Raw genomic sequence first — 11346 nt, 5'->3', positions numbered from 1 at the left:
GAGGAGATAAAACCATACACGGTTCAACTTAATGGGTTTAACTTTGCACACAACCAATTATACTATTTAAAATTATGGGTTCAAATTTAATATTTATTTAAATTTTATATATATAAATATATCTGTCGAAAGTTATTGATTCAAATGATCTCACGTGCATATACAACTGGACGTGATTTGCTCCTTGTTAATCCCGTTATTCCATTCCATGTGATATACTTTTTTTTGTATATAAATAAAAAATGGGACAATTTAATTTTAACAATCCCAATTTATCCTCACTAATAATCAATTATTACTAGAAGTTGTACCACTACTAATTTAAAATGGAAAAAATATTCTGAACTCTCACGACCACTCATTTAAAAGGATACTTTTGATAATTTGCATATATTTGACTTACATCTCGCGAGTCCTCTTTAATTTCTAAAACATTTACTCCAAAAAGAAAAAGAAAAAGAAACCCCAATTCATGTTTGCTTTTCACAACCTAAGCATGTCGTCAGGAACACGAGTGCGTCTACCTTTTGACTTGAGAGTTGAGAGTGATAATTGTAATGTCCAAATCAACCAGCCAATTATTCTTGGTATCAAATTTATTGACAAATTGACCAACCAAAGCTTAAAATCAAGATTTTTAAGATAACTGATTGAGCTGGCAACAAAATGCTGCAAAAATAACAAAAAATCCAGGTTTGATTGGAATATGATTATCATTTTCCCTGTCAATCATTCATACGCTTTACCGCGTTTTACATACTACTGATTACTGAATTCTGCTCTGGCTCTGCAATTTAACTAATACTAGTAAGATTTTGACTAACTGTAACTGGGAGCATCAAATTGACGTACTTAAACATGGCAGCAAATTCCATCTGCAGCAACTAATATTTTTCCAACCACATAAATACCAAGTACTCCTAATATAATAAGCTTTTGAACTAAAAGTAACTCAGTCAAGTCTTAAGTTTCAACTATGTAAAAAGGGAGAAAACTGCAATTTTGCAATAACATCTTTTCCCGCCTTTTTATCCCCGTTTCATTTTATCGCTGCAGTTTTACATAACCTCGTTACAACTTATCCTATTTGTATACAAGATTTGAGGTACAAGGGGGTTGGTGAATATAAGCTGCAAGATTCAAATACACATGAGAAATACAAGGGAGGGAGAGGGAAAGAACAGTACAGAGAGAGAGAGAGAGAGGAGCAAATTCATAGCAACTAAGCACAAGTCTAAAAGTGGTAATCACCGGTCAGCTGCTATGAACCAAGAAACAAGTGTTACAAGCTGAAAGGGGCTGCTGAAGGTGACATTACTTTGCGCGGTCCAGCTCCACCGGCCTCCTGGTTTCCTACTGGCTTATTAGATAGTCGACGTTTATAGCGTTTGAGGACAGATGCCAAGTTTTCTTTCCCTTTAGGAAAAGCAACATCCCCTGCAGCAGTGCCTGTTCGTCCCTTTCGACAAGAGATTGCCATCTCCACGTCTTTGATCATATCTAAGAGCATCGGTGCAGTTGTGCATTTTCCTCGCCCCTGTTTTGCTTGTGGTGGCAGACTTCCATTTGAAATTGGAGGGGGGCTTGATTTTTGCTGCCGACCAATTGGAATTTGAAGACAAAAACAATGACTAGTCGGAGAACGGGGCTTGGAAAATGCCAGATCTATTATGCCCTGGAGTAGGTAAATGTTTCATTAGATGCATAACAAGATCAAGAAATCCCCGAAGACCAATGGCACAAATAAGACATTTATTAATGTAACACATTTCCCAAGACCAACTTAATTAGAGCACCTCATATAGTTACGAGAAATGATATGTCAATCAAACAAGATACCCCAAGAGTAAAGCAGTTTTTTCAGTATGAGCGTAAAGCAATCACAAAGTTATTGACTAAATACATCTAAATATTTCGTTCTATGGAGAAATGGGAGGTCGGTTTTCAACGGTGTCTTTCAAATTCTTTTACCGCTTGTTTCTTTCAAGAAACAAGAAGTTAACCTTAAATTACACCAAAGAGCATGTTTCATTTCCAGATGCTTAAAGTTTCCTTTTCAATATAAAATAATTGGAAAAAGAATCAAAAAAATAGAAAACTTACCCACTTGACTGGATAAAAGTTACTTAACACAGCCAAAGTGTCAATAAAATGAGAAATGAAAAAGCATGAAATATGAGGGTTTACCTGAAGACGGTTGAGAACGTAGGTATATTTGCCCCACAGCTCTGGCCTACTTTCCATAAGTGAAAGCTCGAGAATTCTGTGAATGCACCATACACCGAAGCTAACAATGAGATCTACTTTCCAAACACAACCTTCCCCACAGTGAGGAACTGACATCACCAAGAACTTGGTGTAATCCATCTCTTCAGGTTTTGGGGCAGAACCAGAACCAGGTTTCCTGTTGGAAGAGAAGTGTGATTCGCCAATGTTGGTCAATCTACTTATCTCCCTAGTTTCAGCCTCATAGAGAAATTTCTCTCTTGCAGCAATCCGATCAATAAGATCCTCGTCAGCCCCATCATCTTGCCTAAATAACCACTCAGATCCTTCGAGTTTCAAAAGTTTGACGATACAACTTCTGAAAGATTGAAGCAGCTTAGCTTCCAAGTCGACCGTAGATGTGCTCTCTTGAGTAGATGAACTCTGCACAGTTCCATGATCACTGCTAGCAGCAACATCCGTCTTACCAGCTACACCAAATTGCTCAAAAGGCTGTCTAGACCACAGCGATCCAGATCCAGATCCAGTCCCTGAATTGGAGGAGCTATACTGCAACGAGAAAGCATCTCTACAGACTTTAGATGGCGAATGTTCAAATCTCTGAGGACCACCTGCCCTAAGTGAACCAGTCATATAGGCTTGTTCGTACGTCGATCGACCAACAGATGGTCCATATACCATGGAATTGTACCATTGAGCTCTCCCATCCGAGAGTGAAGAATCTTGGCGAGGAACATAGCGTCCTGATATATCAGGCAAGCTGTAATACTTCTTCGAGTTGGCTGTGCCAGCAACGGTCTCGGCATTTTCAGTAGAGCTAAGGTCAGTGAGAGTGTTAACAGGCTGCATGGAATTATTCCGGGCTACAGGGACATTTCCAAAACCAGGTGGCGCTCGACTACTCACTCCACTCTGAGGTTTTTGTCCCAAAGCACGAGCAAATGGTTCAGCATAGTTTGACGACATTGATGATGACACAGAACGAGGAGATGGTGACTCCAGTTGCCCATTTAAGTAGTCAGATCCTCTTTCTTTAGCAATTTGATTAAGGTAAGCAGTAATCTGATATCCATGCACAGTAGCAGGCTGCTGATCATAGCCAGCAGAAGATGCCGGAATCCGCATACTGGAATAGCGCCTCTCACCTGAGTCAAGTATGTTGCTGTTGGAACTTTGCACATACGCATCTAATAATTTCATATGGCTAGACCATGAAGATGGCTCCTTGGGGATTCTATAAGCAGAGTCCACATTGCCCGATGCAAATTGCTGCTTCGAAGAGTATATATTCGAGTTGATCAAAGACTCAGGTACCCTTGCACTCCCAGATGGAATATACACATTATTAAAATCACTCCTGCTGCTCTCCATTTTTAATGACGCAGGGGCAGGTTTTGGGTCCACCTTTGAATCCAGACCAAGTATTATATCCAGTTTCTTGGACTTTGCTTGTGGTGTGGCCACCCCATGGTAATCAAAGAGCTGCCCCCAAAACTCATCTAGAACTATTGTTAACTGCCTCCTAGCTGCACGACCAAGACCTGCTAATCTTGATAGACTTCCGGTACCACTCCCTGTGTCCTCTTTGCCACTAAGACTCTTGAATGATCCCGGACCATCAGAAATAAAAGATTGGGTGTTGTTCTCAGATACTCCTTTATCGGGCTCCCACGAATCTCCTTCATCATCCTTGTCATTGGCCATGTCCCCTTCAATTCTGAGTGTCTTCTCTACGACATCCACAGATTCATCGGTGGTACTGAAGACGCTGGTATCCACAGATTCAACACCAGACACCTCATTACAAACACTTTTTGCTGCGGCAGTTTCTCCTGCTGGTGCAGATACTTCAGGATGACTGAGAGGAGCTGAAAATGTTGTTTCAGTTTTGCTCTCATCAATAGTAGCCAAGTGAGGGTCCTTCTCATAATCCAAGAGTGACTCCGGCAAGATTTGATCAGGAATTGGAGTTGATAGATCTGGATGGCCAACCAAGGATTTTTCCGCATGAAATACAGCTTCTTGCTTTTGAGCAGACCTTTCTAGACCAAAGGTAGAATCACTCGTATCAAGTTGATTACGCTCCAGATATGACTCGGGCATAGGTGAATGCAGAAATGCCTGAGCATCAAACCTGGAACTTGCAGATTTCAGTGGAGTAACTGCTAACCACAGCATCAGACAAAGAGATAAAGAGGCCGCAATGAGGAGAAAAACATATGGTATAGACACACTACTCCCAATATTCCACTTCAAATTATTAACCCAATCACTATTTCCAAATATCATCTCTATGACAAATATAAGCTTTAGGCCAAGTAAGCCGATAAATGTGCCAAGAGATAAAAACTCCATTAACTGAGAAATTTTGTGGATACCCATTATTGATCTGGAAGAAGCAACTCTGAACAGGGGTATGACAGAAGACGGAAGAACAAGAGCAACCACAACCTGCGTGAATATTAGTAGCTGATATAGGCCTTCCGCTCCTGAATTCCATACACAATAAAGGGCCGGAACAATAGAAATTACTCTAATTGTCACATGGTGTAGCCAGCCTGGGATATCCATTCCAAATAAGTCATGCACAACTGGTTGTCTACCAAGATCCCAATTTAGTGCTGTAATCTGATTGGAAATAAACGTAACCAGCATTATGGTGAATGGTGCTACTGAACTTCTGAACACCTGTGTCAATATTCAAAAACTTGTTACATTTAAAAAGCCCCCACTTTATACAATATACATAGCTAGCTCATAACCATCTTTCGCTGATTCAATCCAACCTGATCGAGCAATGATAATGCGTCCTGAAATGTCAGCAATAAAAGGCCAGTACTATAAGACACGTTGGCTGCTGAATTCATCACGGCATAGTTGACCAGGAAAACGCCACTGAATATGAAAACAATAGCAAAAAAATGGTCCTGACACAGAGCTCCCCTGGAAAGTTCTGTTGATTCCTTACCTTGCTGCAAAAAGAATTTATATATAGAGGTAAACACAAGATAGTCTAGTATTGACCTCACCAACACAAGTAGCTAAGATCAATATGATGTAGAGTTAAGGATCATTTCTAGACTGACAATTACTGAGACTAAATGTAACCATCTAATAACATAAAAACACAGAAAGTTCTAAAAATTTGTCATATCACAATATCCAAAATTAAATGTGCTAGAAACATGGAAATTATTTTGGCTGCACCAAAAAACCACATGCACGGCCGTCGAAGACACATCATTGAGCATTTGAGCCTGTTTTATATCCTTCTCACTTCCCCCACCCCAACCATAACGGAAAAAAGGACAAAAAAAACTCTCATTTTGTGATAGTCCAGTTTGCTTTATCATAAAGAAATAAACTCATCCAGCCAAAATTTATTTGATCCCTAGCACAAAAAGCTCAACAACAACAGAGGCTTCAGAAACACGGATTACTTCAAAGCTTCAACAGATTTATCTCTTAAAGGAATCAATCTAAGCAACTGAACTGAACATTCATGCCATCTTAAATCCCAAGGATGAGCAGTATAAGTTTAGGATTCATAAACGACAACCACAAGATTGAAGCAAATATAGAATTTGCATGTTAAAGAACAGTAAACAAATCGTCAGATGCATGCCAAATTCTTCCATCTGGGGCTAGCGTTCTCGTTTGTTGAGTAAAAGATTTATCAAGGCCCAATCTCGAATGGAAATAGTTAGCTTAACTATTTGAAATCCAAGTTACAGACGTGTGAGCATGCACTAGCACACAACAATGAGCCACCTACCCTGCTAGCATAGAGAGAGAGAGAGGGAGAGGGAGAGAGAGAAGGGTACCTGTACAATAGAAGAATGAAGGTAAAAATTGTGAGGCATAATACTTGCTCCAAGTAGACTCATCAATGCAAATGCACTCTCTCCACTGAACTTCTTCAGCATCCCACCAATGGAGAACGGACTTTCAGGTTGACTTATAACCACTCCAAAAACATAAGAGAGTAGTATAGAGCTTCCCCAGCCAATACATAAGAATTTTGCACTGCCATTGTCCTATAAAAAGTTTTTTTGACATCATTATTATTCATGGATGCTGGAATGAAAAGACAAGAATTTGAGATAATTCATAGATGCCAAATAACAGAAAGTCCACAAGAATGGTAACTAGAAAGACTTACCAAGAGAGAAGCAAGCAGTGGAAACAAAATGGCACCAGTTGCCGTTAGAAAAACACAGCTAAACAGGTCAACTCCAAAGACAACATTAAGCCCATGTGCAGTGCCCAAAACCTATCGAATCAAGTATTTTAATGCGCTTGAAAAGTCATAATCTCAGAAGAAACCTAGAGTATACAAAAAATGAAATAGTGAAACTACCATTGTGAGGTCCAAAGCAATCATCGAAACCTCAGCTTGAATTCCTAGGAATATGCACGTAACTTTGTCATATTCTTCACTGCAAATCTTTTGACACCATCAAGGACAACAAAGTTATTACACAACATTGGTAATGTGAATTACAAGCTAACAATTTAAGTAGGAGATGAAACTTCAGCTCTGTCACAAGAAACTTAAAATAAAAGGTGTACAACAATGCAAGTTTTGTTATAAGCATTCTTAACCAGTATATTGAATGATGGAAGAGAGACAAACTGAATAGCTAGAGTTGCCAAAGGAATGGCTTAAAACTGGTCAAGTCACATGATCATTCCAGTATTGTCCGCTCAATAGTGTTTGCCAACTTCTAAGACTCTACCACAGAATGGAGCTTGTTATCGTGGCATTATCTTTTGCACGCAGGTGATCAGTGTTCTTAAATGCGAAAAGCGCAACAACACAAAACAAACAAAAAAAAAAAAGACAAGGTCAACGGAGCTTAAAGCGAAAAATGCGAAGTGAATTGCACAATATGTGAAGAAATAGACCTTGGGCGCCTAACTCAACCCCAAAATCTAACTCATGAGAAGAGAATTGTCCAAGACCAAATAAGGAGACCAATTCCAAATTCACAACTTATGTGGAACAGCTTAACACCACCACCACCACCCACCCACCCCAAAATAAAAAAGCCTAAGTTTGTCAATATGGAGGCCCTAAACTAAGAATTGTGATGGGTCTGGCACTCATACCCTGTAAGAAAATAGACATTGGGCCTAACTCAATCCCTAAAGCTAGCTCATGGAGTGATGATTGTCCAAGACCATATAAGGAGACCAATTCCATATCTCACAACAAATGTGGGACAAACTATATATGAATTTAGTACTTTAATCAAATAGTAACAAAAATAACTAAATTCGGTATCCAATATACAATAATGTTGACATTAATCCGACTCTCCGAAGTTGAGATTCAAAGAACCATCTGCTTCTGGTTAGCCACTTTGTGCGTCATTATCTCAAGCGAACACTTTTGTGGAGCGCATGGCTTCACCCATAAAGCGATTAACCCTTTATTTACTGTTAAAAGTTATCTTTCCATGATGCTTTAAGGGACAAAGCGATGGCTTTAATAACACTGCTTCTGATATCAGCTGTAAATATATTCTCCCGGGGGTTAAGGACCTCTGACGGGGCTCCAAAAATGTCAAAACAACACTAGATCTAGATGTCCATACACAGAAACAAGACGCAATTCTTGATCGCATCTACGGGTGTTCCAGATAAGCATAAAAGAGCAGAAAAATCAACAAGCATTCATGTCTAACGTCACTAAGATCCATCACTAGGTAGACACTGCAATCAATAGTAAAATTCCAATGGAAAAAACGCTACCTGGGCAAGATTTCGGTCTGTAACCAAGGCTATACAAGCTGACAGATACTGGCACAGAATTGCAGCAAAATTGAACATGAGTACTAGCATGATTAAATCAAACCCAAATCGGGCTCCTCCATCAACCATTGCAGCCCATTTCCCGGGATCAACATAGCCAATTGCAATCAGCAGCATTGGCGCAGAAGCAGAAAGTATCCGTTGAAGCATGCTGGGCTGCCTATTATCTATAATCAGAGTTTCAGATTCCATAATTTTTTTTAAAGAGTTAGCAAGCCCAGAGATCACAGTCAACTAGCATTACCACATTACAAAGCAACCAGTTTGACATGAACAAGCTAAATAATTACAATGCCAACCAGTGAAGCTCCACCTTCACAGCTTTTCTATGTACCAATTGCAGCTGCAACTGTTGACCGTAGCTCAATGTAGCATGGATAAAACTGGATACCAAACCCCTCGTAATCTCTAGAGAGTTATGAGCAGATCCGCGCCCAAAACCAATAGACACAAAGAACTTGACAAGTGCGCCTTATTACAATGACAGTCTTCTCGAGTTGCTAAATCAACCAACTCCAAACAATAAATTAGACAAGTCCGCCTTATTACGATGATAGTCTTTTCGAGCTACTAAATAAATAACCCAACTCCAAACAAGTACACGGCAGTAACACCTTCTCATTCACCAACAACACAATTGCTGATTCTGATTTCTGAATGAGTGGAATATTAAAACTTCAATCAAATGTTCAACATTTGTAGATATAACAAAACAAGGCAACCACAACAATCAAACATAAAAACAGCTGGTGAAAGCACTATTATCAGAATTAAAACTGTACAAAGCTTAATACCAGTTAGAAGACAAAAATGCTGAAGTGAATTAACTACCCAACAGAACAAAATTGGATCTTTCACAACTTCATACATCATCACAGTGTCCTGTAGTGAAAGAAACATGAATCACACAAATATGACTAAAGGACCTTCACCGAGATCTCAAACCAACCAGCAGCATTAATTTAGTTCAAATTGATAAAAAAAGAACTTAATAACAAGTATACAAAAGTCAACTTGCCAAAAAATGAAGGGAAGCAAACGTACAATACAGTTACAGCCTGGCATCTAAAGCTAATTGTTTCTCCTGCATTTTGATATTACAAGCTTTAAAATAAAAAGAGAGCAGCCAAAAAAATAAAAAAAGATTCAATTTGACTTCAGAAACACTATTACTTATTTTTTTTTTCAAGAAAAGAAGAAAAATGCAAAGAAACACCTTGACTTCAACCATTCAGATCTTCATTACAGAAACAAAAAACAATCAAATTTATCTAATACAAAAAAAAAAAAAAAAAAATCTCCTCCCCCACAAAAAAAAAAAAAAGAACCCAAAATACAAGATTTTTCAAACCTTTTAATGAGAAACTAATACAAGAAATCAAAACAATCAGCTGAAAAACTCAATATTTACTTCTTCATCGGATCTGAAATGAACTTGACCAATAAAGACCATTTTTTTTTCAAGATTTCAAAACAGATAATCCCTATAGGTATAACTACAAGTACCCATAACTGAAAAAATAAAGAAATAATAGTAATATATACATGTAAAAAGACACACAAAAATTTAGACAAGTGGCTATAGACCATTAGGGTTTTCCATTTTTTTTTAAGTACCTTCCTTTTTCTGGTGTCTTCTTTCTTTTCTCTCTATATTTCAGTGCTCAGAGTTCAGATCAGAGGCTTTTAAAAGAAGCACTAATATCTATATACTAAAATAAAAGAAGCCCCTATTTTGAGATAAAGAGGAACACTGTACATAATACATATCCTAGAGAGATGGGGAGTTATGGTGTGTGAGCTGTGAGAGAGACTATAGAAAGAGAAACTAATATATAAGTATATATATACTTGTATTTATATGTACTAGGGGAAAAGCTGAAGGGAGGAGGGGTAGGGTAGAGTGCGTGGGTGGGTGGGGTGTAAAAGCTATCTTGGAGAGAGAAAAGGTGAGGGGGTTTCACTTCACTAATATGAGTCAAAAGCTATGTAGAGAGAAAAGAGTGAACTAAAAGATAGTTTCATTTTTCTTTATCTTTTAATTTCTTTTAATGTACTTTCTAATTCTAATTGTTTTGAATTTTGGGAAAGCATTAGCCAATGAATTGGGAGATATTAGTAGTAGTTAAGCTTTTTTCAAAGTTAGCTCTTTACCCTTATTATTACTTTTGTTCTTGGAAGGCCAAAGAAGTAATGTGTAGTTAAAAGGAACTAATCCATTCTATCTTTATTTTTAATTAAACTATTGTGACTCTTAAATAGAAATTTTTTGATCGTTGCATTTCTTTTATATTAAAAAAAAGTAAGCATAAACTACTTCGTTTTGATTTTAAGAATATGATAATAGTAATGACAAGTAAAAGGTATTAGTGATATATAGAACGCAAAAACTTTTTGTCATGTAGAGCAAAAGGATTTTTCATTTTCTCCAACTTTTACAAAAAGTTTTACGTCCAGAAAAAAAATTCAAAAAAGTATATTTGTACATGAGATCATAAATATTGATTGAATTAGTAGGAGAATTTGTTCTTTTATTTAGTTGATTGTGTGATGAGATGAAAAACTTAGTTCAATCAAAGCTAAAGGAATAAGTATATCAAACAAAAGTAATTTTATTTTGTTGACTTGCTTAGAACGAACGAAACTTGCTCATTTTTTTTTGGATATCACTCGTTTGTATTTGTAACTGGTGAAAATTTCTATTTACTTTTCTCCATATTTCAATTTGTATATATATATAACAATGTGATCTCACCAAAATAAATAAGTATGAAAACTGAAATAGCTAGTAGTTATCAAGTATATGACTATGTCTCGCAGTTAGATCTTAATCAAGTCAGTTTTCTTTTAATCATGGTTACATATTTTGCACGTGCAAAGTCCGTGATTTTATAATGATCTTGTCAATTAGTTTTAAAATGCATGCTTTTAACTTAGAAGTTCATATGTAATGAGGATAATATAATGTTGTTCCATCACTTTTATTCTCATCAAAATAAATGACGGTGAAAGATGAAGACGAGTGCTTTGGTGCATTTATAAACAAAATTAATTTAATCGACTAAAGGAACACGAAATTTATTTCTCGTTGAATATCACCTTTTTATATCTGAAATTGGTGGAAAATCCTATTTTATTTTTCTCCAAATATCAGTTTGTCGAAATATGTACTGCAGCAAACTTAAGAAGAGTTAAATACCTAGTAAACCTATAGCTATGAAGTACGATGCTCCCTTCGGTCCACAATAACTGATTATTTCACCTTTGGCACACCCATTAAGGAAATATGAACTCCTAGTAAAA

General features: G+C 37.3%; 1 protein-coding gene across 2 annotated transcripts; it reads right to left on the bottom strand.

The window, feature by feature from the left end:
• Positions 1-1000: 1000 nt before the first annotated feature.
• LOC104117425 (ethylene-insensitive protein 2.1) lies at positions 1001-9873 on the bottom strand. 2 transcript variants are annotated; one of them, XM_009628479.4, is made up of 9 exons: positions 9661-9873; positions 8838-8925; positions 7984-8696; positions 6587-6673; positions 6389-6499; positions 6051-6263; positions 5013-5198; positions 2188-4914; positions 1001-1675 (listed from the first exon to the last, which is right to left on the bottom strand). In XM_009628479.4, the coding sequence occupies exons 3-9, from the start codon at positions 8233-8235 to the stop codon at positions 1283-1285; spliced, it is 3969 nt and encodes a 1322-aa protein (XP_009626774.1). In that variant the 5' UTR covers positions 8236-8696; positions 8838-8925; positions 9661-9873; the 3' UTR covers positions 1001-1282. The 2 variants fall into 2 exon arrangements, with proteins under 2 accessions (XP_009626774.1, XP_009626773.1); XM_009628478.4 differs by lacking the exon at positions 8838-8925.
• Between the last annotated feature and the right edge of the window lie 1473 nt (positions 9874-11346).

The sequence above is a fragment of the Nicotiana tomentosiformis genome, chromosome 7, assembly GCF_000390325.3.
Source record: "Nicotiana tomentosiformis chromosome 7, ASM39032v3, whole genome shotgun sequence".
Taxonomy (NCBI): Eukaryota; Viridiplantae; Streptophyta; class Magnoliopsida; order Solanales; family Solanaceae; genus Nicotiana; species Nicotiana tomentosiformis.
The sequence above is the reverse complement of the archived record's forward strand: the minus strand, read 5'-3'. Positions and strand labels throughout refer to the sequence as shown.

What these genes read in the sequence shown, in the direction of transcription:
- LOC104117425 (XM_009628479.4), bottom strand. Translation starts at nt 8,235, where the DNA reads ATGGAATCTGAAACTCTGATTATAGATAATAGGCAGCCCAGCATGCTT. An exon ending in CAGACCGAAATCTTGCCCAG is followed by an intron (nt 6,674 to 7,983) that starts GTAGCGTTTTTT and finishes TGGTGTCAAAAG; the next exon opens with ATTTGCAGTGAAGAATATGA. An exon ending in TTCATTCTTCTATTGTACAG is followed by an intron (nt 5,199 to 6,050) that starts GTACCCTTCTCT and finishes TTCTTTTTGCAG; the next exon opens with CAAGGTAAGGAATCAACAGA.